The sequence below is a fragment of the Mandrillus leucophaeus genome, unplaced genomic scaffold (assembly GCF_000951045.1).
Source record: "Mandrillus leucophaeus isolate KB7577 unplaced genomic scaffold, Mleu.le_1.0 Scaffold1297, whole genome shotgun sequence".
In the NCBI taxonomy this organism is placed as follows: Eukaryota; Metazoa; Chordata; class Mammalia; order Primates; family Cercopithecidae; genus Mandrillus; species Mandrillus leucophaeus.
The window spans coordinates 273,231-298,293 of NW_012101251.1; the positions used below are offsets into that span (position 1 = coordinate 273,231).

Consider the following 25,063-nt stretch of genomic DNA (forward strand, 5'->3'; position numbering starts at 1 on the left):
AAGGAACTATAAAAATTAGAAAGGAATATAGAAAATTGTGACTTTTGTTTCAAAAATACAAAACAACCAACTAATAAACTCAAAATCAATAAGAAAATTAACAAAGCCTCTGGTGTTTCTATAACCAAATAAAACTTGCAATCAAGAGGGAAAGTCTCATTTATAATAGAAACAAAAACTATAAGACACCTAGAAATAAGCCCTCCAAAATATGCATAATCTTAAATGAGAGAAGATAAAATTTTATTTTGATATTGATGTAACTAAAATAAATGCCGGGAGATTTCATGCTCATGGATGCACAGAGGGTATGAACAGACAGCCAATTCACAGAGGAAGTAAGAACTGTTGATAAACATATAAAAAGATGCTCAACCTCAATGACGATAAAGGATTTACACATTAAAATGAGATACCACTTTACACTCATCAAATTGGAAAACATCATAATACCCTAAAATACCAAGTATCAGCAAGGATATAAAGCAATGAAAGCTGTCAGACGTTGCTGGTAAGAGAGCAAATTGGTATTCCTTTTCAAAGAGCAATCTAGTAATATCTAACCAAATTGAAGATGTGCCATCCCTGCAACCAGTTTTTCCATGCTAGATGTGTGCTCCAGAGAAACTCAAGCACACATGTGCAAGCGGACATGAAGGAATATTCTGAAATTATGCTTACATTGTTTGTAATTGTGTATAGAAAGCTTTCTGCTTAGCATATTCATTTTGAAACCAGCCATCTTGCTGACCTGCTTTATTGGATGTAATGGATGTGCATAGATTCTCTTGGATTTCTCAGGGAGACATTTCCATCACCTGCGCATAATGATGAATTGGGCCATCAAGCAATATCCTGTTAGGAAATAAATGTATACAAAGGCCCAATTCCCAATAGCAGTCAAAAATATAAAAATACCCAGGAATAAGAACAGAATGTTAGTGAGAGACATAAAAGACAACCTGATTAAATGGAGCTAGACACCATGTATATGGATTGGAAGACTCAATATCACATAGATACATTTTTCTCAAGTCCATCCATACGTTTAATGTAGCTCAGTCAGAATTACACAAGTTTTGTTTTGGAGGTTTTTGTTTTACTTTTTATAATTCAGGAAAATTCTTCTTGAGTTTAGAAGAGTACATCTGGGAGAATTTTTTTTAAGTTAAAAGAAGACAAATGAGGACTTTTCCTACTAATTATTTAAATATATTGTAAAGCTACAGTAACTGAAACTGTGGATCATTCATAGGAGTAGACAAATAGGCAAATGCAATAGAATAGAAAGCTGACAAACAAAACCAAATGTATATAATTATATGTTAATTATATATGTGATAAAGATGGATTTAAAATTGGTAGTGTGTGGAATATTTACAGAGTTTGGTTAAATGACTAATCTATCAGGGAGTTAAGGTAGAATTGTATATCATATCCCAAAATAAATTTCAGGTAGATTTAAGGACATGATTTCTAGAGGAAAATACTGGTTTATTTATCGTACATTTACTGAGTGAACCTTAAGTACCAGAGCACATATTTTCAACACTGATGTGTAAATAATTATATTGCAGATTGGGTTAATTTTTATTATAGAAATTCCTGCTGCCATTTAAATGCTGTTATGGAAAAAATATTTAATGACTTTAAAAATATATACATTATATTAAGTGAAAGAGCAGGTTGCCCTATAGTATCTATAATTTGATCTTATTGTTATAAAAAATTATAAAAACATAAATTTATACAAGGAAATAAATGCATAGAATAAAGCCTAGAAAGATACTTACCAACATGTTGTAAGTCCTGAAAGTTATTTGCACATTTCTGTTTTATAAGTTTTTTGGCAATTAATATTTTATTGTAATGATACAAGTAACATTTTTGTTCTTGATGAATTAGGATGAATTATGCTTGGAAATTAAGGAAAATATCCTGTTCCCATCATACTTTTTATTAATTAACCATCGTTTCTGAATAACATCATATATCCAGTGAGTGCTTAAATTTCCAATTATCTCATAAATGTCATAACATTTTGTAAATTTATAGTTTATTTGAATCAGGATTCAATAAGGCCCACACATTACAGTCATTGTCTCATGTGTTTTTTAATCTACAGGTTTCTCCTTCCATCTTTTTTCTTTTCCCCCTTGTAACTTATTTGTTGAGAAAATCAGATCATTTGTTCAGTGGAACTTTCCACTCTGGATTTTGCTGAATGCCCTCACAACGTATCATTTTGTATGTTCCTCTGTCCTCGGTATTTATTGCCCATAAGTTGGAAATTAGATCCAGTGGCTTGATCTGATCAGGTCTGATTTTTTTGACAAGGTAACTCCATGGGTGATGGTATATCTTTTATTAAAGAAACACATGTTGTCTGATTGTCTTCCTTACTGCAATTGATGATTATTATTTCTTATTGCAATTGATGATTCTTATTCCATTGATGATAAATGCTTTGGTCCATTGATTTCCATATGTTTTGGTAGTTAAAAATATTTTTGTAACAATTTAGGCTAAACTCTTTGAACTTGTATTATCTTGATGTCTGTTGGAACCCTGGAATTTACTCAGTCTATCAGTGATATACAGCAATTACACAAGGATCTGGTAACAGACTTCAGGCTCCCAGGAGCCTAAACAAATCTCTATAATATACAACACTGTTAGCTTGAAGGATGGCTTCTTTTAGAAAGCTTTGCTTCATAAATAGTACACTGGAAATATTGTTCCAATTTGCTGGCAGCTGGCATCACATTGTGTGCCATGCACAAATATTCATCACCCACTCATAGATCCCATCTTTGATATTTACAAAAGCACCAGGGGGTCTTTCACTCAATCACAACTTCTGTTGTTATTTGTACAATTATCTGGAAAGGAGCAGCAACCTCGAAACCTGGGGAGCCAGTTCATTATTCTGATGATTGTTGTCTTTGCTGGTACTAAGAAGTTCAGGGGACAGATGGGAGCAAGGGAAGCCAGACGCCTGTACGATTCCACCCTGGGCAAGCCCAGCAGGCCCTAGCTGGAGCCCTCATTTTAGCAGGGAAGGGGCAGAGGCTGAGCTTGGGGAAGAAAAAGTCACCATGACACGCTGGTCATTTTAACTCCATCCCATCTGATTCCCAGGGATGACATCCAGCAGAGTGGTCAAGACAGGCTACTGCCACAGTGGGGTGGGATCATGTGAGAGGATGGCTGTCTCATGTACTGGAAGGACAGGATTGCGGGTTTAGCAATGTAGAGATGAATGCTTTCAGCCTGTCTATCTGAGGAAACAGATTGTTTGAGAAGCAGGCAACCCAAACCTGGCCTCCCCAGGCTGCTAAAGAATAAGCTGGTGCTATATGGGGTTTGAGGGAACAAGAGCAGATCTCCACTGGAAAGGTTGGAATAGCAACCAGTTCCCAAAGACCAGATTCACAGTAAAGATGGGCTGAGCATAGAACTGACATCAAGGGAAGACGAGATAACTTGCTCAGTTGATAGCTTCCCTCTGCCATCTTCCTTGCATCTGATAACTCGATGTGCCTCTGATAGTTGTTACCAGTGCTAAACTCCAGGAGTGTGGGTTGTGGGGTAAGAAGGTGTTGTTCAACATAAGGCCATGCTGACGACATTGGGTTGGGGGTCTCTCCTGTGTCCAGGTTTATGACGGCAACAACAACTCCGCCCGTTTGCTGGGAGTATTCAGCCGTTCTGAGATGATGGGGGTGACTTTGAACAGCACATCCAGCAGTCTGTGGCTTGATTTCATCACTGATGCTGAAAACACCAGCAAGGGCTTTGAACTGCAGTTTTCCAGTAAGTCTTTCTTGCATCCGTGTGGTCGAGGAAGTCAGGCTTTCCCATTTTATTCATTTACTTGAACTTCTACTTGCCCACAAGATACAAAGAATGTGCTCTTAAGACTGTTTTAAAATCCAATGTGTATCCATCAGTGGATGCATGGGTAAACAAAATGTGATATGTTCATACAATGGAATAGCATTTGGCCATAAGAAGGAGTGAAGTGGCAGGGCACAGTGGCTTATGCCTGTAATCCCAGCACTGGGAGGCCAAGGCAGGTGGATCACGAGGTCAGGAGTTCAAGACCAGCCTGGCCAAGATGGTGAAACCCCCTTTGTACTAAAACTACAAAAATTAGCTGGGCGTGGTGGCGGGCACCTGTAATCCCAGCTACTCGGGAGGCTGAGGCAGGAGAATCACTTGAACCCAGAAGGCAGAGGTTGCAGTGAGCTGAGATTGCACCACTGCACTCTAGCCTGGGTGACAGAGCAAGACTCTGTCTTTAAAAAAAAATAAATGAGTGAAGTACTGATAGGTGCATCAATGTGGATGGCCCTTGAAAAGATTGCACTAAGTGAAAGAATCCAGTCTCAAAGGCCACATATTGTTTGCGTCTCTTTGTAGGAACTGTCCAGAACAGGCAAATCCATAGAGCCAGAAAGTAAAGGGCAGTTGCCTAAGGCTGAGGGAGTTAGGGGAAAATGTCTATGGAACTTCTTTTTGAGGTGATAAAAATGTTGTAGAGCTGATTATGGCAATAGCTGTACAACTCTGTGAATCTACTAAAAGACATTGGATTGTACACATTAGATGGGAGAATGTATGGTATGTGAATTGTATCTCAATAAAGAAAGCTATTGGGGAAAATAATCCACAGAGTATAGTCAGGCTTCCCCTCGCCTGGGCTCAAGGCTGCCTGGCAGAGGATCCTTGCCTGTTACAGCAGGAGGTTCAGTGGAAGAGGATTAGAGACACGTTTGAATTCCATTTCTATCATGTGAAAATTGTGTAAGTTTGGAACAGTTTGTTTAACCTTCCCAAATCAATGCTCTCAGTTGTAAAATGCAGATAATTATACCCACCTGTAAGACTCCTGTGAATAACAAATGAGAGAGAACACATGTATAGCGCCATAGAGTGGGAGCTCTGCATAAATCTGTTTCCTTTTCCAGCCCGTTTCAACAGCATATGTTTAAGCAGGTCATAACTAAGCTTTTAAACATACATTTAAGGTGACTTCTCCATATTACCCCATGTTATCAGAATGTCTCAATGAGCAAAATGAAAAGAACGCTCCTGCTAGCAAAAATGCTATGGGGTCAAACAAAAGAAATAGAAAATGCAGACCTTAGGCCTGAAAACTATTAAAAGCAGAAATCATTTACATTTAGCAACAGAGAAATGGATGTTCCTTAATACACCCTCAACTGAGCATAGAAATGAGGAAATCCTGACTGGTGAATCCATCAGAACCCACGGGCTGTGGCTGAGACAGCTTCCTTGAGGACATGGGCTTCGAGGGAAGAGAGGAAGCGTGGTTTCTGCCACAATAGGTCTTACTCACTCTACCTCTTCTCTCCTCACCAGGTTTCGAACTCATCAAATGTGAGGACCCAGGAACCCCACAGTTTGGCTACAAGGTTCATGATGAAGGTCATTTTGCAGGGAGCTCCGTGTCCTTCAGCTGTGACCCTGGATACAGCCTGCGGGGTAGTGAGGAGCTGCTGTGTCTGAGTGGAGAGCGCCGGACCTGGGACCGGCCTCTGCCCACCTGTGTTGGTAGGAGGGCTCTTCCTCTGCAGGGAACCCTTGGGTCTCCCATAATACCAAGGTCTAGCCCTGGTCTCATTCTAGTTAGACCCCATGCTCCAGGGCCTGGGGGCCATCTACTTGGACTGAATCCTCTTGTTAACAGACATCATGGCTCGCCTGCACCCCTTCTCCACTTCCTCACTCTCACACCTCATTACACCCATGCAGCAGTGCATTCAGGCGGGTAGCTTGCCTTTGTCGTACATTTAGCAAGTGGGACCACAGCCAAGTCATGCCCTCAAAATTGTAACACGGGTGATAGTGACGAGGTGGGAGAGTCCATTAGAAAGGGAGAGATGGGGCTTTTGCCTGAGTTCCAGGGCTTATTGTAACACCAAGACTCAGATGAGTCTCCCACCCGCTCTGGGTCTCAGTTTCCCTGTAGGTAAAATGGGACTCATTCTCCCTTTTCTGGAGGAATGTCAAAAGAAAGAGTAAGATGAAGAACAACCATTGCTCTCACTGATAAAGAATGCAATAATGAACTTGCATCTTTAAACCTGTGGTTCTTCCCGAATGTCATCAGAGGTTCTCTAGAATCTTTACACGTGTCACAGGACAAGAGACAGTCATCTGAGGCAGAAGTGCAAAATAGGCAAAAATGGTCATTCTGTTTGGCCTTTTCATCTCTTACCACCCATCTCCCTGCTAATGTGAATTCCCGCATACTGCTTTGTCCTGCCTCCTACCTTTCCAAAATCAGACCTTTCTCTCTCTCCACCCCCTTTCTCATGTGCCACAACCTCAATGTGTCTGTGCCAGCACTGGCTAATCTTGTAAGAACAAAACCTCCACTGGAAAAATACGTACATGCCTACCAAGCCCCACATGTGAGAATTGGTGCACATGTATGTCTGGGTATTTGTGGAGGCAGAGAAATAAATGAAGAATAAAACCTGTTCACTGCCCTTGTGGGGGCCCATACTCTAACATGAAGAACAGACACATAAACAGGTAAGTATAATATAAGAGAAGCACTGTAGAAAGAGTTAAGTGCAAGATGTTGGGAGGATATGAGAATGTTTTGCCTGGGAGGTGATATTTCAGTTGAGACTTGGAAGAATGGGTTAGAATTCACCAATAGGAGGGAGAGGAGGCGAGATGGACATTCTAGACTGAGCACGTGCACGGGTGAAAGTGTGAACCGGCATAGTGGGAAGTGTTAATGGACACAGATGCTTCTTTTCCCCTAGATGACTACATTTTCATAGGATCTTTAACACTCTTATACAACGGAGGGTCTAAGTGGACCCTCTGCAAGTGGACAGACCAAAACAGCAGCCTTTATGGAGCCTCCAGGGTCTTCTTCTCCCTTTGCCTTTGACCTGGTCTTCAAGCATATCTTCCCTTTCACCCTCTATCTCTCTTTTTATATTTCCCCTCATTCATGTGCCAGGCCCTATGCTAGGCACTAGGAATACAGAGAAGAGTAGATCTCAGGCCAGGAAGGGTGATGCTTGCATAAACACACAACAGTATAATGCCACAGACAAGCAAGCCAGAGCACGCAAAATGAAAAGGAGGGATGATGACTCGCATTACAAGATAATTATTTGCTTTGCGGAAAGGATTCACTGTAAGATTACTTTGAATATCAAATATGCCAGTTGGACTGGACTTATTGGATTCACTCAAGCAGTATAAGAGCATTTAAACTTAGAATTACACTAGAACCTTGGAGGTCTTCCCCATTGAGACTGCCTCTAGCCTGCTAGAGGAGTGAGGCTGTGTATTTGAGATTATGTGCATATTTTTGTATATGTCATGTTGTGGTCAACTTTATCATGGTCTACCACAAATGACTGCTGTAGCTTAAAACATCCAAATGTTTTATCCTTCAGTGACTGGACTCTGCAGCCCAAACAAAGCAGCCAAGGCTCTAGGTTGGGAAGAAGGGAGAAGACCAGAAAGAGTAGAGTTATATGTTCTCAGTGTTGTTGAATCTGCTACATGCTGGCCCACTCAGCCCCCTCCTGCCCACCTGCCAGATCCCAGGTAGGGTATCTAATTGTCCATGATGACATGCTCCCAGTGCTGCTGCCTCCAAACCCTCACTTCCCAGGAAGCAGGAGGTTCTTCTCTGTCTGGAATATGGAAGAAAGCTTGAACCAAGGACATGGATAATGCCCTCCCACCTTTCTAGCTACTTCCTCTATTTGTGGACCAGTCAAGCCTCCTCCTCACAATTGTAGTCCATGCTCTCACCAGCACCCTACTCCATGCTACTGCCATGGCTCCATTCAGCCTGGCATCTTTCAATCAGGTTCACACCTCCCACCCCAACAGCACCTTGGAGAGAGGGCTCACAGTGAAGCTTGAGCAGAGGGTCTGGTAGAGGGCCTCTCCTGCAACCCTTCGTTAGTGGTCCTATGTGAAACCAAGGGGTCCATGAAATGTTGGATGAGTCCTTAGCAACAGGTAGGGGTCAGTCTTCCATCTGTGACCCTGATCCCTTCTTCTATTTCTAGCATCTTGCCTAATCAACTATTCCTTTTCCTAAATAGCTCTGCGATGAATATCCTCCTCTTCATTTGTACTCATTCTCCCTTGATTCAGACGCTTATAGTAATTTGCATGGAAAGCAATAATCTACTTCCATTCATTTGATTGTCCAACCATCCATTCATTCAATAAACATTAAGCATCTATAATGTGCCAAACAGTATAGTAGGTACTTGATGTGCAGATATAAGACAAGCTCCCTGCTGCCAAGGAGCTCATAGTCTTGTGGAGGAAATAGACATGATTTTAATAACATGTTACACATGCTACAATAGAAATCTATTCACATTGTAATGGAAACACAAAGGAGGGCAGTGTCAGTTCTACCTGGGGAGGGGAGGTATGCCACAAAAGGTGTCATAGTGAGGATGTTTATTCAGGTCCTCCTTCCAAATAGAGCTTGTGGACTTCATCAGGCTGGACCAAAGAGTTCAGAGAGGCCAAAGGGAGCCACTCTGGTGGGCTCAGTGGGCTCTACTGAAAAGCTTAGACTTCATTTGGGGAGTGAATGCAAGCAGTCACTTGTTTGCATTTGATAAAGATCTGTTGATAGCACTGCCTAGAGTGTGGGCAGCAGTGCCAGCCTAGAGATGGTGAGGGCCTGAGTCAAGATTCCAGCAATGTAGGGGGAGTAGAGTCAAACATGAATAATATCACACAGGTTTAACAACTGGGTCTCAGAGGGAGATTAGATGTCGGGGAGAAAGGAGGAGAAGGCCAGGAAGAACCCCCAGCTTCTGACTTCAGTGATTGCTCCGATGGGGAATGTAGACCTCTTCACTTGCCTCCCTGCCTCCAGTTTCACCCCTGCCATACCCCCTCATACTGCCACCACAGTGACTTCTTCTAACATGCAAAGTTCACTGATGTGTCACGCAGTCAATTAACTCACGCATATAAACACTGCAGTTCTTTCCTGGAACAGTAAATATATGACAGCCTGGTATCCAAGGTCCTTCAACCTGTGATGCTTCCTCACCTTTCCAGTCCCGTCTCCCCTCTCGCCCTATCTCATACCCTGGCCTCCAGCCTGCCATGCTCTTCCTCACTTCCTGGAACTTTGCAGTTACTCTTCTCTGTCTCTCTGCAGTGCCCTCCTTCCCATCCTACCCTTGCTACCCACCCGGCCTGGTCAACTCTTGCTTCTCCTTCAAGGTTCATTTGAGACCAGCACCCTCCCTGGCTCTTGCTGTCCTTTGCTCAGGGAGATTGGTCACTTCTGCTACCACTTGCTATTAGGACACACAGCACACAGTGTGGCTGTCTTCTCTACTAGATGGTAAACTCTTCCAGAGGAGGGCAGTATCTTGCTGATCTCTGCTGTCCTGGCAGCTAGCAGAGGTCCTGTTGCTATCAAGAAGCAGGTTGAAGTACTTGCATGTTCCTCCCTAGGAGGCTTTGAGGTGGTTGGTCACAGAATAGGCAATCAGCCCTCCATTCAAGGACTGTTTTTGTTTACCAGTGTACAATTCAGTTGTTTGTAATTATATTAGTCTGTTCTCACGCCGCTATAAAGATACTACCTGAGACGAGGTAATTTGGAAAGGAAAGAGGTTTAACTGACTCACAGTTCCTCAGGGCTGGGGAAGCCTCAGGAAACATACAATCATGGTGGAAGGGGAAGCAGGCACCTTTTTTACAAGGCGGCAGGAGAGAGAAAAGTGAGAGAAGGAGGAACTTGTCAAACACTTATAAAACCATCATATCTCGTGAGAGTTCACTCACTATCATGAGAACAGTATGGGGGAAACTGCCCCCATGATCCAGTCACCTCCCACCAGGTTCCTCCCTCAACTCCTGGGGATTACAATTCAAGGCGAAATTTGGGTAGGGACACAAAGCCTAACCACGTGAGTAGTATATGCACAGGGTTGTACAGCCATCACCACAATCTAATTTTTGAACATTTTGTCCCCCACAAAAGAAAACCCATGCCTATTAACAGCCACTCCCAGTTGTCCCCTCCCCCAGCCCCTGGCAACCACTAATGTACCTTCTGTCTCCAAGATTTGCCTATTCTGGGTATTTCATATAAGTGGAATCGCACAATGTGTCTGACTTCCTTCACTTAACTAATGTTTTCAGAGTTCATCTATATTGTAGCAGGTATCAAGCCTGGATTCCTTGTTGTTGTTGTTGTTGTTGTTGTTGTTGTTGTTGTTTTGAGATGGAGTTTTGCATTTGTTGCCCAGGCTGGAGTGCAATGGTGCGATCTCGGCTCACCACAACCTCTGCCTCCTGGGTTCAAGCGATTCTCCTACCTAAGCCTCCTGAGTAGCTGGGATTACAGGCACGTGCCACCATCCTGGCTAATTTTTTGTGTTTTTAGTAGAGATGGGGTTTCTCCATGTTGGTCAGGCTGGTCTGAAACTCCCAACTGCAGGTAATCCACCTACCTCAGCCTCCCAGAATGCTGGGATTACAAGTGTGAGCCACCGTGTCCGGCTGCCTTGATTCCTTTTTGTGGCTGAATACTATTCCATTGCATGGTTATGCCACATTTTGTTTATTCATTCATCAGTTGATAGACATTTGGGTTGTTTACACTTTTTGATAACTATGAATAACGTTGTTATGAACATTCATGTTCAAGTTTTTATGTGAACATGTTTTCATTTATCTTGGGTATATGCCTAAGAGCAGAATTGCTAGGTCATATGGTGACTATGTTTAACATTTTGAGGAACCACCAACTTGTTTTTGAAAGCAGCTGTACCATTTTACATTTCCATCAGTAACGATGAGAGTTCCAGTTTCTCCACATCCCCACCTACACTTGTATAGCCTTTCTGACCATAGACATCCCAGTGGATGTGAAGTGATATCTTATTGTGGGTTTGATTTGTATTTCCCTAATGACTAACAATGTTAAACATGTTTTCATGTATGTATTGGCTATTTATATATCTTCTTTGGAGAAATGTTTGTTCAAATCCTTTGCCTTTTTAAAATGGGGTTATTCATCTTTTTGTTGTTGATTTGTAGGGGTTCTTTATAGGTTCTGGATATAAGTCTCATCCAGGGACTTTTTAATATGCTGTGCTCAGTCACTTGGAATGAATGAGAGGGACTCAGGAGCAAACAGGCAAAAGGAGCCGCTGAGTGACTGCTGGCAGCTCAGGCCACCCTGTGAAGCTCACTCTTTTGGGATTTCTTTCAGCCGAGTGTGGAGGGACAGTAAAAGGAGAGGTGTCGGGGCAGGTGCTGTCACCTGGGTATCCAGCTCCCTATGAACACAATCTCAACTGCATCTGGACCATCGAAGCAGAGGCCGGCTGCACCATTGGGTAAGTGTCAGGGCTGGCAAAGTAACCATCGCGAGTTGTTCAGGGCAGGCATCATCGGCATCATCACCAGGCCATCCAGCTAGTGCCTGACCCACCTGCCTCACCTGGAGAACCTTGTGATCAATGGTGGTTGCTACGCTGGATGCCTGAAAAAATCTGGAAAGGTCAGTCTCAGCCTCTTAGGGCTTCATGCCAAGTCCATACACCTCACTGGCCCAGATAGCACAGTTACAGCAGCGTAGCCAAGGGCATGGATTGAAGGCATGCAGACCCCCATTTGAATCCAACCCTTCCATGTACTATTTGCAGGACTTTGGAAAAGTTCCTTATCCTCTCTGCATCTCATTGTCCTCTTCTGTAGAGTATGGATCTCAAGATAAAGCACTTGAATGAGATATTGCATGTAATATGCTCAGTGTAGTACTTGGAACATAGTGAATGTTTAATAACAGCTGCTGTGGTTATTTCTGACAGTTAGCAAGCGCTAACTCAGCTTTAGCTGTATGGCCCCTGGCAGATTGCTTCCCTTTTTCAGGCTGTTTCCTCATCTTTAAAATGAGGACAGAAATGCTTGTATTTTTGAGTTGTGGAGGAAGTAAATAGCAAAAGACCAGCAGCGGTATGTACTTCTTCAAAAGATAACTTCCTTCGAAATAGGTATGCCATCAAAATGTAACTTCCTTCCGGGAATTCCTTATTGGAATTTCAAGGAGTCAGAGGAGAAAGAACCATCACCGTTTACAGAGCACAGAGCCTGCACTATTAACTCCCCACAATAGCCCTATTGATAATGATAATAATAAGCCCTAATAACAAATAGACATTATTGTACTTCCCATTTTGTAGATGAGAAAACTCAGATTCCAAGAGGATGCATAGCACTACTAAGTTTGCACAGGGAACCAAAACTCTGAGATCTGAACCCAGGTCTTTCTGAATCTTCACACTATTGCACTGCTGGCAAAATGGGGCCTTGAGCCGTGGCTCAGGTGAGTTAGGAGGAAAAGAGCAGGTTGGGGTAGCAGTATGAGCAGAGGTATGAAAGGAGGATAGAATACGGGAACTGGAGAGGAAACAGTCTGGCTGCAGTAGGGGAAACACATGGATAAAGAATGGGAGATAGATAGGGTTAACGTATGGCCTGGTTATGGAGCATCTTAAATGCCAATAACTAACAGGGAGCCATGGAAGTTTCTTGAGCAGGGTCGGTCCACTAGGGTTATTTGCAGTGTAGAGAGTTCATGGGGAGGCACCATCAGGAGTCTGTTACAATGATCCAGGAAGTAAGTGCTAAGGATTTGGAACAGTGAGGAGCCAAGAAAAGGAACAGAAGTGTAGCTAGGAGAAGAGTCCTGCATGTAAGAGTTTCCAGTTAAGGAGAACTGGCTGAATGGGTGTGTTGCTGCAAGAAATGTAGATATTCACTGATGTACACAGTTCAATTAATGTTAAAGAAATGTATTAAGTGTTTACTATGTACAGATTTTTTAGCTAAACTCTGAGCAAAATAAGGTCAGCAGCGTACATAGGGACTTTGCATTATTAGGGGGACAAGTTAAATATACACATTCATCCTGCACAGCACTGCTGGGATAACCTTCTGGAAGCATACCTGATCAGTTCACCCTCTGATTAGAAACCTTCCGTGGCCACCCCACACTTACAGAATAAAAGCTAACCATTTTATTCTGGCCTTTGAGGCTACAGCAACTTCAACCTCCCTTCCCAACCTCATTTTCCACCACTTCTGTTCAATGACACTCTGACAAGGCAAAATTATTGGTGACCCCTGTACGTGGCCTAGCTCAGGGCCTAGGTCAGGGCCTTTGTTTGTACTCTGCCCTTCCTCTGGAATGCCCTCCTCCCTCCAAAGGCTTACATCTAAAATTCTCCATCCCTCAAAGTCAAGTGCAAATGTCAGCTCGCCCAGGAGGTCATCCCTCACCCCCTCTCTTACAGGGCTCCTAGGAGTCCTTTCTGCCTCTTCTGAACTTCCGTTGCCTGTTGCCTATATTTTCCTGATGACACTGACCACTTTTCTCCTTTATTTATGCTCATGCGTTACCTCCCCTCCTGGAGCTGTGGTCCCTGCCTGATTCATCTTTGCAGGTCTCCCAGCTCTTAGCCCAGTGCCCCTGGCTCAACAGGTGTCAAGTGTTTGATGAATGAAAGAATGAATGAAGTAAGACCCAAGTATAAAGGTAGTTTTATGCCTAGTGGATCTGTGATAGTTCTTCAGTGACTAGTGATTGAACAATGAGTGGATCAAGAACATAATGACTACTTCACTTTAGTATATACGTGTGCAAATCAAGAGGTTTTCTCACTTTCTTCACTCGGAGCATCATTCATTGATGCATTCATTCCCTCATATTCACAAATATCTGTTTGTTTGCTACCTGGCTGTGCCTGTGCCAGGTGCTGGCATTATATAAATGAATGAGATGTGGCCATGGTTCACAAAGAGCAGACACACATGTCGGTCCAGAACAAGGTGGTGGCACAAGGAGGAAGGGGAATGGAAAAGCAGGACAGGAGGAGATGGGAGGAGTCATTCTGGAAAAGGTGACCCTAGAGCTGAGTCCTGAAGGAGGGAGAGGAGGTTGCCAGGTAGCCAACGAGGAAGGTGGGTGGGAGGGTAATGAGCTTCTAGGCAGAGAGTGAAGCAGTGTGGTCAGCCTCAAGGAGCTGGAAATGGTTCCCGAAGCTGGATGATCACCTGCGATTTGGTGGGTGGCAGCTTTCATGAGAGATGAAGCTGGTGGCCGAGGCTGTAGGGAGCACAGAGGGCCTTGGGGCTGTGATGCTGCGTTTGGACAGCTGCTGGCAGTTTTGTGGAGAATGGGCGGAGTGGGACAGGCTGGGCCTGTAAGCACAGTGAGGAGGCTGTCTCCAGAGTGTGGCTGGGGACAGACGAGGAGGCCGGAAGCCGGGCAGTGGCAGTGGAGATGGAGAAGAAGAGAAAATTCAGGGAAAATTCAAGTGATCACACCAACTTTTCTCAACTACTGTTTGTGACAATAGCACACCAAGTACATGCGTACCTACTACCTACACCCAAATGGCATTACTATTTTGCCATATATGCTTATGTGCTTTCTTTGTTCTTCTCTTTCCATCCTTTTGTTTTCCTTTTTGCTGAGCCACTGAAAAGTACACCGTCAACATCATCATACTTCATTTCTAGGTGCTTTAGCACACATCCTCTAAAGAGAAGGATGTGTTCATCCATGGCATAGTAGCCGTAACCTACCTAAAAGGCACAGCCTCTGGGAATTAAGGAGAGCAGAGCAGATCTAGGTGTGGCTGACACAAGGAAATTACAAGAAGTTGATGAATGGATTTCTGGGCAGTAGTGAGGACCGTTTTCACTGATGAGAATGGTGGCTGTGGGGGTGGAGGGGAGACAGGAGATGCCCTTTCTAGCCCTCAGGAAGACAAGATCAAAACACATACAGGAAACGTCCTGTCCAGAGTAACATAGCAAGAAATATGAAGTCATGGGGTGTAGGGTCCAGCCCCATAGGGTCGATGGGTTTTTCTCCCCGTATGCAGAGACAAGAGATTGTAGAAATAAAGACACAAGACAAAGAGATAAAAGAAAAGGCAGGCCAGGCGCGGTGGCTCACGCCTGTAATCCCAGCACTTTGGGAGGCCAAGGCAGGCGGATCACGAGGTCAGGAGATCGAGACCATCCTGGCTGACACGGTGAAACCCCGTCTCTACTAAAAATACAAAAAATTAGTCGGGCGTGGTGGTGGGCGCCTGTAGTCCCAGCTGCTCGGGAGGCTGAGGCAGGAGAATGGCGTGAACCCAGGAGGTGGAGCTTACAGTGAGCCGAGATCGCGCCACTGCACTCCAACCTGGGAGACAGAGCGAGACTCCGTCTCAGAAAAAAAAGAAAAGGCAGTTGGGCCCGGGGGACCACCACCACCAAGATGCGGAGACCGTTAGTGGCCCCGAATGTGGGGCTGCGCTAATATTTATTGGATACATGACAAAGGGGCAGGGTAAGGAGTGTGAGCCATCTTCAATGATAGATAAGGTCATGTGGGTCACATGTCCATTGGGCAGGGGGCCCTTCCCTGCCTGGCAGCCAAGGCAGAGAGACAGAGAGGGAGAGAGAGAAACAGCTTACACCAATTATTTCTGCATATCAAAGACTTTTAGTACTTCCACTAATTTGCTACTGCTATATAGAAGGCAGAGCCAGGTGTACAGGATGGAACATGAAGGCAGACTAGGAGCATGACCACTGAAGCACAGCATCACAGGGAGACGGTTAGGCCTCTGGATAACTGGGGGTGGACCTGACATTAGTCAGGCCCTCCACAGGAGGTGGTGGAGCAGAGTCTTCTCCAAACTCCCCCGGGGAAAGGAAGACACCCTTTTCCCATCTGCTAAGTACTTAGTGAGTGTTTTTCCTTGACACTGATGCTACCGCTAGACCATGGTCTGCTTGGCAACGGGCATCTTCCCAGACGCTGGCGTTACCGCTAGACCAAGGAGCCCTCTGGTGGCCCTGCCCGGGCATAACAGAAGGCTCTCACTCCTGTCTTCTGGTCACTTCTCACTATGTCCCCTCAGCTCCTATCTCTGCATGACCTGGTTTTTCCTAGGTTATGGTTGTAAGAGCAAGGATTATTATAATATTGGAATAAAGAGTAATTGCTACAAACTAATGATTAATGATATTCATATATAATCACATCTATGATCTATATCTAGTATAACTTCTTATTTTATATATTTTATTATACTGGAACAGCTTGTGCCCTCTGTCTCTTGCCTTGGCACCTGGGTGGCTTGCTGCCCACAATGGGGGGAATGCTGAGGATCCCAAAATGGGAAATAGTCCGAAGAAGGTAAAGATAATATCAGTCCTTAGTCTGGATGGCTTCTTGGAGCCACAGCAACCTCAAAGGAGCTAATGTGAAGTAAGGTCTTCCCAGTTTCATTGAGAACTGCAGAAAGATGGAGATAGAGTGGCAAGACACCATCCCTTCCTCACTCCCCCACCCCAGCCTGCCATCCCAACTAGTGTGCATAGTGTGCACATGTACAGCAGTACTTGTGTGCTTACTCAGTCCTCCCCCTTTCCCTCCCCTTTCCTCCTCCTTTCCCTCTCCCTCTCTCCCTCTCCTACCCTCCCTCTGTCTCTTTCTCCTCTCCCTCCCTCTCCCTCAACCCCCAACACACACACACACACACACACACACACACACAGACACACACACACACCTGTCTTGAATAACCAGCAGCAAAGTTAGGATAACTCACGTTCATAATTAGACAAACACAAAAAGCCCCTTTGTGTTTGAGTCCTTATTTAGTTATTATCTTTTTTATTGGAAATATCTTTATAGAATTTTTCTATATACAAATTAGGTACTCTTTTTTGGGAGGGGGTTGGACAGTCTTGTTCTATCGCCCAGGCTGGAATACAGTGGCACTGTCTCAGCTCACTGCAACCCCCCCCCCACCTCCCAGGCTCCAGCAATTCTCATGCCTCAGCCTCCCAAGTAGCTGGGATTATAGGCGAGTGACATCACGCCTGGCTAATTTTTGTAGAGACGGGGTTTCACCATGTTGGCCAGGCTGGTCTCGAACTCCTGGCCTCAAGTGATTCTCCTGCCTCGACCTCCCAAAGTGCTGGGATTATAGGTGTGAGCCACTGCACCCAGCCAGATAATCATTTTTTTAAAATTCAAAATTTAAACAAAGAAATGTATAAACTTGAAATGAAACGTTTCTACAGTCTTACTCTGTAATCTTACCCCTCCTCACATCCCACATAAAATAACTATTAATGTCTGTTTGCTCTACTTATTCTTTTGGATATTTTGTGTGCCAATATGTGCGTAAAGCAAATGTAATACACGTGTTTCTAAACCAAGTTCATCCACATGCGTGGCTCAGTAACTTGTTTTTTGTTTTACCACTTGATCATATGTCACCATCTCATCATGTCAATGTATATAGATCTACCTCATCCTGTTTGATGGGTACAGAGAATTATATTGTATGCATCACCATAATTTATTTAACCATTCATCTGCTGAATAAGTGAATCTTTTCAGCTTTTCACTCCAACATTCTTATTCCTGAATCTTCGAACAGTTGTCCCTTTATTTCCTTAGGATATATTTTTAGGAGGCAAATTTTGATGCGTGACCTCAAAATTTCCTCTAGATATTATAGCAATTTACGAGTCCACCAGAAGTCTATGAGAAGGCCTGCTACCCCACACAGTATCACTAGACATTGTCAATACTTTTTAGTCTTCACCGCTTAGATGGACAATAGGATATTTAATTGTCTTTGCTGCTTCTGGTTCTTTGTGTGTTTTTTGTTTGGACAATTTGTCTTTTTCCTATAGAGTGTTCAACTGGGCTCATTTCTAGTCTATAACTCATTTAGATTTCTCTTAAATCCAAGAATATTTAAGAATTTTTTCAGTTACTAAGTGGTTTATAGATTTTGTATGGTTTTCATTATTTTTATTTTGACTGCGTTGTGCCTTTTTTTACTTTTTGAATGTTTTTCTTTTATTTATGTTCCATGGGCATTGAAGAATATGAAAGGAGTACAAGGGGCTATATTTCTTTTACATAAAATGTATTATGCTTTCTTTCAAACAAAATACATTATGCTTCTGTATTGCTTTTTTTATTGTTAACTCTTCCTGTTGTTAGCTGATCTGTTGTAATTGGCTTTTTGTTCTAGTGATTTCAAAGTTCTATATCCCGTTTTTATTCTGCCAGTGATCTTGTGTTTTCATTAATTCAGTTCTCAACAGTAATTATCCTGTTCTTTACCCTCTTTTTATTTTGGAAATCTTGCTTTTGTTTTTATTTTGAGGAAACTACTTTTTCCGTTTCTAGACTACTCTTGACAGCCTACTTTTGTTTTTATCAATATGTTATCATCTTGTATCTCTGAGAATACTATTTGTGTTTTGTTTTACAATGTTGTCTGTTTTTTCCTGCGTCAACTGCATTTTGCACTTGAGCCATTTGGTTTGATTATTCAGCTGGATTCTTTATGTCCCATAAGTTTTATTGTTTATTTACTATCAAGTCATAACTAAGAGCTGGACTCTGGTACCAGCCTACCTGCCACTCTTATTTGCTATGTTGCTCAAGGAGCTCTTTAAGCCGTCTGTTCCTCAGTTCTCTTATCTTTAAGATGATAATTAAAGAGGGTACCCTCCTTAAGGTTGCTATGAGGATTGAGTGAGCATATATAAAGCACCTAGAACATGACTGGCATGTAATTCCCAAATCATGAGAACTCCCACCTGGAGCTAGGTGGATTGTCAATTTTACCCAAACAGAGTATTCCTAAGCACAGCAGGCTGTAAGTGACCCCTAAAGGATCTCAGGTGGTGGGTGCTATACTGTAGGTGGGAGCAGGTGTGCCAGATGGGAAGGGGCATGGGCTAGGCAGCAGGCTAGCCCATGAGGTTATTTCCAGGGGCACGGACAGGAGAAGCCTTTCAGGCGCATCTCCCTACCCTGCTTCAGCCCTGATCAAGCACTGGGGGTGACCAGAGGGATTTGTAGCCAGGTTTGCTCCAGCAAGCTGGGCAAGGATGGTCCCTTCCCAGGAGTGCCCAAGAGGCGAAGTGGTTGGCTGCAGGAATCTATGGTCAGGCTTACCCTTGGGTGTGGTCCAAGCTGGAACATGGGTCCTGCTTGGACGTGTGTGACAAGAGTGGAATGGAAGAATGGGGCGGATGGGCCATTGCACTCCATCCAGGCCTGGCAGCCGACAGCAGGAGGGCAGACCCATGAGCTGCTCTCTCCCTGTCACCCTTGCCTGTGTCATCCGTACATAGAACACAGAAGTTTCATCCTGTAGGAGTGGAAACTCTTCTCAGCTTCTAGTGTTGAGCTGGAGGGTTGTGTTTTGGTTTGGTTTGGTTGGGTTTTTAATAATCAGTGGGCCAGCTCAGATAAAACTTGGATAAGAAAGGGAGGGAAAGCCTTTTGCTCTTGGTCCTGCGCCTCTATCTAACATTTATCAAATACCTATAGCACACCAGGTTCTGAATCAGTTATTACTGTCCCCATTTTATAGATCAGATCATCGAGGCCCAGAAAGGATACATGACCTTCCTTGAGATCTCACAATCACCCCGGATTGTGGATTTTGAACATGTTCTGTCTAACGTCAGTCTTTGCTCTTTCCAGTCTGCCATTCAGGCTGTGGTCTGATTCCATCTAACAAAATATGCATTGAATACCTGCTCTGTGCCAGAGACTGTGTGATGCTGTGCAGTTGGAAACACAAAGACCAGACCAAGGCCAAGCCTTGTCTGCCAAGAGTTCACATTCTAGTGGGGAAATAGTCAAACAGACAGCTACTTCCAAGATAAAATAAATGCTATAAGTGCAAGCCAAGCAATGGAGTTCAGTAACAGAGAAGAGAGAGAGGAGTTCAGTAACAGAGAAGAGAGAGAGGGACTGTAGAGGCAGTCTTTCCAGGTAGGGGTAGGAGAGCAAAAGCATGAGCATAGGGGAAAATATAGGATCTGATCATGAAAGGGCACTCACTTGACGTGGCTGGAGCTGCATGCATGTGGGCAAATAAGGCTGTGTGGGTAAAGAGGAGTCTTTACACACTGAAGGCCAAGACGAGAACTCTGAATGGATTTCTCAGCATAATAAGGAGCTGTTGGAACATTTTAAAGACAGTAACAACGTTCAGTTCAATTTAAAAACTTGGAGCATTTACTCAGTGCTGGGCATGCTGCCAGGCACGGGGGTATAAATATAAATAAGAAACAGCTTTTCCCCTTGAAGGTCTCAGTATTATAGATAGAAATTATATCAGTTAGGAATGAAAATAGAAAAACGGACTAAAGCTGGCTTCAACAGATGGGGGTTCATTTTTCTCCTGGAACAAGAACCTGAAGGTCCCATCCAGACCTGGTACCGCTGCTCAGGAAGCCATAACCTTTCTTCTTGCTCTGCCATCCCGAGATTTTCATCCTTATGGCTACCTACTTGGCTGCCGCAGCTCCAGACATTATGTCTGTGTTCCAGTCTGAAAGAAGAGGGAAGAGGAAAGGGCACGGAGCTCTCTCCTAATGAAAGTTTGCTTGTGTATTTGGGAAGGACCACTATCCTTAGAGATACTGTCCTACATCTCATTAGTCAGAACTTGCCACGCCTGGCAGGGGAAAATGGGAAATCAATTTTCCTTTGCTTCTAGAACCTCAATAGTAAAGAGAAATGAGAAGTTTGCAAATGAAGCACAGATCATCCAACCCACAGTTTCTGCTATAGATTCTAAGATAATGTGATAACTGCTATAATAGAAGTATGCACGAAACACAATAGAAAAGTGTCTGCAAGGACAGATCATAATTCTGTATGGCAGTTGGGAGTGGACTACAGAGAGGAAGCACTTTTACACTTTAAAGAACCGTAGGAGCTCCCCATGCAGGGTGGAGGTGAGGCCCTCCCAGGCATGTGAAAGGGAGGAAGATAGGAATATACACAGCTGCTTCTGGAAGAGCTCATTGTCTAGGGGGGATATGAGGACTTCAGGAAGATCCGTGGCAGCAGTGCAGAGGATAAATTGGCTGGGAAGCCAGGGAGGAGCCTAGGAGCACTGTTTGAGGGATCCTGGTTATATTCAAAAGAACTGAGTCATTTTGTATGTGCAAATGTGGTTAGGGTTGAAGCTATTGTTGACTGGCTTCATGGAGGGGGAAGGAGGAAGGGAGAGGAGACAGTCCTCTGCTGACGTGCTTTCCCTACAGAGGTCTGGGACCCATGGAAGGTGGAGAACTTCTCACTCTGGACACTCGGATTTCTGCTCCTGATGCCCATAAAGTTCATATTTGGCTAATAGTCCTTGTTTTTTAACTTTATGGATACTTCTTAATGATTCACATATAGGGAAAACTGAAAACTCCATTCTTGGATTTTGGTCACCATGCAGCAGGCATTGGGGGGCATGGTTTTGATTAACCAGGACCCCTGCCCAGTGGAACTTGTCTTCCTGGGAGGATGCTGGGCTAGAAAAACATCTGGTTGTGCCCGAAACCTGGATTCCCTTGCTGTCATTTCAGATCAGTCACAGGGCAGCAATTCCCCACTGTGGTCAGTGTTGCCTCCCTCCAGCCAGTAAGTGGGCAGCTGGCCCAGAGGAGGCAGAAGGCACCAGAAGTGAAGCTTGCATTCACAGCTCTTGCCAGGAATTATGGCCACAGGTTCAGTAGCTTCCAGAGGGTTTATTTCTGAGCAACTACAGCAAGTTAAACCTTAAACAGAGAAGGTCCATGTACTTACACTGCAAGAGCTGACCTCCTAAAGGAACTGAACAGAGAAGCAAACACACAGTGGGGTATTCCTTTGTCAGATTTAAGGCTTCAACAAATCAGGGAATAGCCAAAAGGAATGTAAACATTTTTTGAAGGAGAGGATGTGGATAGCCTGGTAGGTATAAATGTAGCTTTGAGAATGGTGGCACTCTCTGGCCATTCAGCTTTTCGTGGAACACCTCTAGAGAAAGAAACTCAAACTACTTCAAATTATCCTCATACGATAATCCAACCGAGCTACACTGAGTAGTTGAATTGGCCAGAATGCATCAACTTGACTACCGGTTTAAGATCCTAAAACTGAATTCCAACATCTCTTAGGAGGAGAATAAACTGTTCAACCAAAGAAATGCACATTCCCTGTGGGTTGACCATACTGAACCAGTATAGATCTCTCCCTTTCCAAAAATAAGTAAAGAAATAAGCAAAAAATACATAAAATAAACTTGTGTGATGCCACTTAACACATACCATTCATTAAAAGAGAAACATGTCCCTGAAAAAATACAAAATTTTTTTTCTAAAAATGTTTTACTATAATAGACAAGAAAATGTAAATGGGTATAGACATAATCTAATTTGAATATAAGAAATATGGATGATCAATAGAAGATAGATGATAGAATGCGGGAGGACAGATTCTGAGATAGACAGACAGTGATGAAGGTGACAGAGGATGCGAAGAAATTAAACACACAGTAACAACTAAAATCCACGACAGCAGCATTTGCCTTGTAAGAAATAAAAGCATTGAAGTAGTAGACAAGCTAGACTCTAAGTAATGAAAAGTAGACAAACATGGAAGACAGAGTGCCAATCCAGGAAGCACAAATGAGAACAGCAATGAAACGGAGCAGAGGGAATAATAAAATACAAAAGGCTACCATCTCCCCTGGGGAAAAGGTGGGGAGTGGGGTGACCAGGGCTAAAATGTTCTCAGTGAAGTGAAAGGATTCATTGAATTTCCAGGCAAAAATTAAAGTAAATACAACGTGATGAAAAATGAAATCATTGCAAGGGGTGAGAGTGCTTACTCCACAAAGTAATTCAGGGCTCTAGGCCTTGGGTGAGGTAGAAGGGAAAGCAGGAGGCAGAGGCAACCTCTGGAGCAGATCAAGGGTATAGGAGCTCAGGATGGATCATAAAAAATCCCTGCAAGCATTTGGCAAAACCAGCTCACACAAGCAAGTACACAGTCATCCCTCATTCTATAAAATATTCATTTACAAAACCACTACAACTAATCCAACCCTCCTAAGACTCCTTTTCTTTAACATAATACCAAAGTCCAAAGCCAGTGGTGTTATTGGTCCCAAGAAGTGTTGATTCAGCCAGGAAATATAATTCACTTACAAAGGTGACATATTATTCTCAGATATGCACAAAAGCCACATAAAATTGGCTCTCATAGGCTTCCTGAGGAACTTACAAAAACATTGTAGCAGGCTGAACAGTGGCCCCCCAAAGATGTCAGGTTCTAATGCATGGAACCTGGAAATAATGCCTTCTTTGGATCAAGGATCTCTGCAGCTGTGATTAAGGATTTTGAAATGAAGGGGCTATCCTGGATTATCTGGGTGAGCCCTAGATGCAACCACATGCAACTTTGTAAGAGAAAGACAGAGGTTTTGTACACATAAAGGAGAAGGTGATTCAAAGACAGCAGTAGAGGTTAGAGTGATATAGCCATAAGCTAAGGAATGCCAACAGCATCAGAAGTTGGAAGAGGCAGGAATAGAGTCTATTCTGGAGCTTCCAGAGGGGGCATGGCCCTACTGACACATTGACTGAAGCACAGCAATACTGATTTCAGATGTCTGGCCTCCAGAACTATGAAAGAATAAATTTCTGGTTTTGTTTATTTTTGTTTGTTAGTTTGATTGATTGATTTGGATTCTCGCTCTGTTGCCCAGGCTGGAGTACAGTGGCGTGATCTCGGCTCACTGCAACCTCAACCTCCTGGGTTCAAGTGATTCTCCTGCCTCAACCTCCCCAGTACCTGGGGTTAAAGGCACCCACCACCACACCCGGCTAATTTTTGTACTTTTAGTAGAGACGGGGTTTCACCATGTTTGTCAGGCTGGTCTAGAACTCCTGACCTCAGGTGATCCACCTGCCCAGGCCTCCCAAAGTGCTGGGATTACAGGCATGAGCCACCATGCCCGGCCAAATTTCTGTTGTTTTAAGCCACCAAGTTTGTTGTAATATGTTACAGCATCCATAGGAAGCTAATACAGACATATAATTTTTAGCCTACTGAGATGTTTAGAAAAACTACTTGGTACTAAGAATTGGTGACCATGAAAGACTGTGCATAACTTGGGCCTGTAATCCCTACTTATATTGTCAATGGTTTGATGGTTGGGGGAGGGCATAGGGAAAAGTAAAACCTTTTTAAGATTTACTGTCTTACATAAGAAGAAGTAAAATGGTATAATATATTATTTTTCTTAAATTTGATGATTAGGGAAAATACAAGTTTAGGAGTACTTTTGAAAATGCTTACAGACAACCACCCATAGAATTTAAAACAAAATGTGTACTTTGCAAATCAATAAAGAAAACTTAAAAACTAAGAAATATAACCCAAAAAAGCAAGAAAATATAATAAACAAAAGCATAAAACACAGCCAGGCATGGTGTCTCATGCCTGTAATCCCGGCACTTTGGGAGGCTGAGGGAGGTGAATCACTTAAGGCCAGGAGTTCGAGACCAGTGTGGTCAACCCAGCTTAAACCCCATCTCTACTAAAAATAGAAAAATTAGCCGGGCATGGTGACACGCACCTGTAGTCCCAGCTACTCAGGAGGCTGAGGCCCGAGAATCACTTGAACATGGGAGGCGGAGCTTATTGTGGGCTGAGATGACTCCACTGCACTCCAGCCTGGGTGCCAGAGTGAGATTCTGTCTCAAAACAAAACAAAACAAAAAAGCATAAAACAGGATGGTGGAAATAAGCTCGTATTATTACCAACAGTAATGGCTAACTGATATAACAGATAATCCCCAAATCTCACAATAAAGGTTAATTTTTCACACACTTCACAGTCCAGTGCCACTCTGCAGTGGGAACAGGGTCCTGGGTGGGGCTGGAGGTATCTATCCCACAAAGTAATTCAAGGCTCCAGGCCTCATGTAGAGAAAAGAGAATGCGGGGAGTGGAGGCAGCCTCTGGAGCAGATCAAGGTTACAGGAGCTCAGGATGGGCAGGAGACTGGGAGGGTGACCGGATATAAGGCCCAGAGCACAAAAGTGCTATCATCTGAGGCTTCTCTGAAGGATCGGCAAAGAACTAAGGTCAGGTGCCTGAGCAGAGTGCAAAACT

General features: G+C 43.6%; 1 protein-coding gene across 1 annotated transcript in view; it reads left to right on the plus strand.

Moving 5' to 3' along the window:
- The window catches only part of CSMD2 (CUB and Sushi multiple domains 2), a 432,839-nt gene that overhangs the window by 243,247 nt on the left and 164,529 nt on the right, over positions 1–25,063 (plus strand). The window contains exons 21-23 of the mRNA XM_011972538.1: positions 3,660–3,816; positions 5,389–5,580; positions 11,276–11,402. Coding sequence (XP_011827928.1) covers positions 3,660–3,816; positions 5,389–5,580; positions 11,276–11,402 — 476 coding nt within the window. The remainder of the gene's footprint in view (positions 1–3,659; positions 3,817–5,388; positions 5,581–11,275; positions 11,403–25,063) is intronic.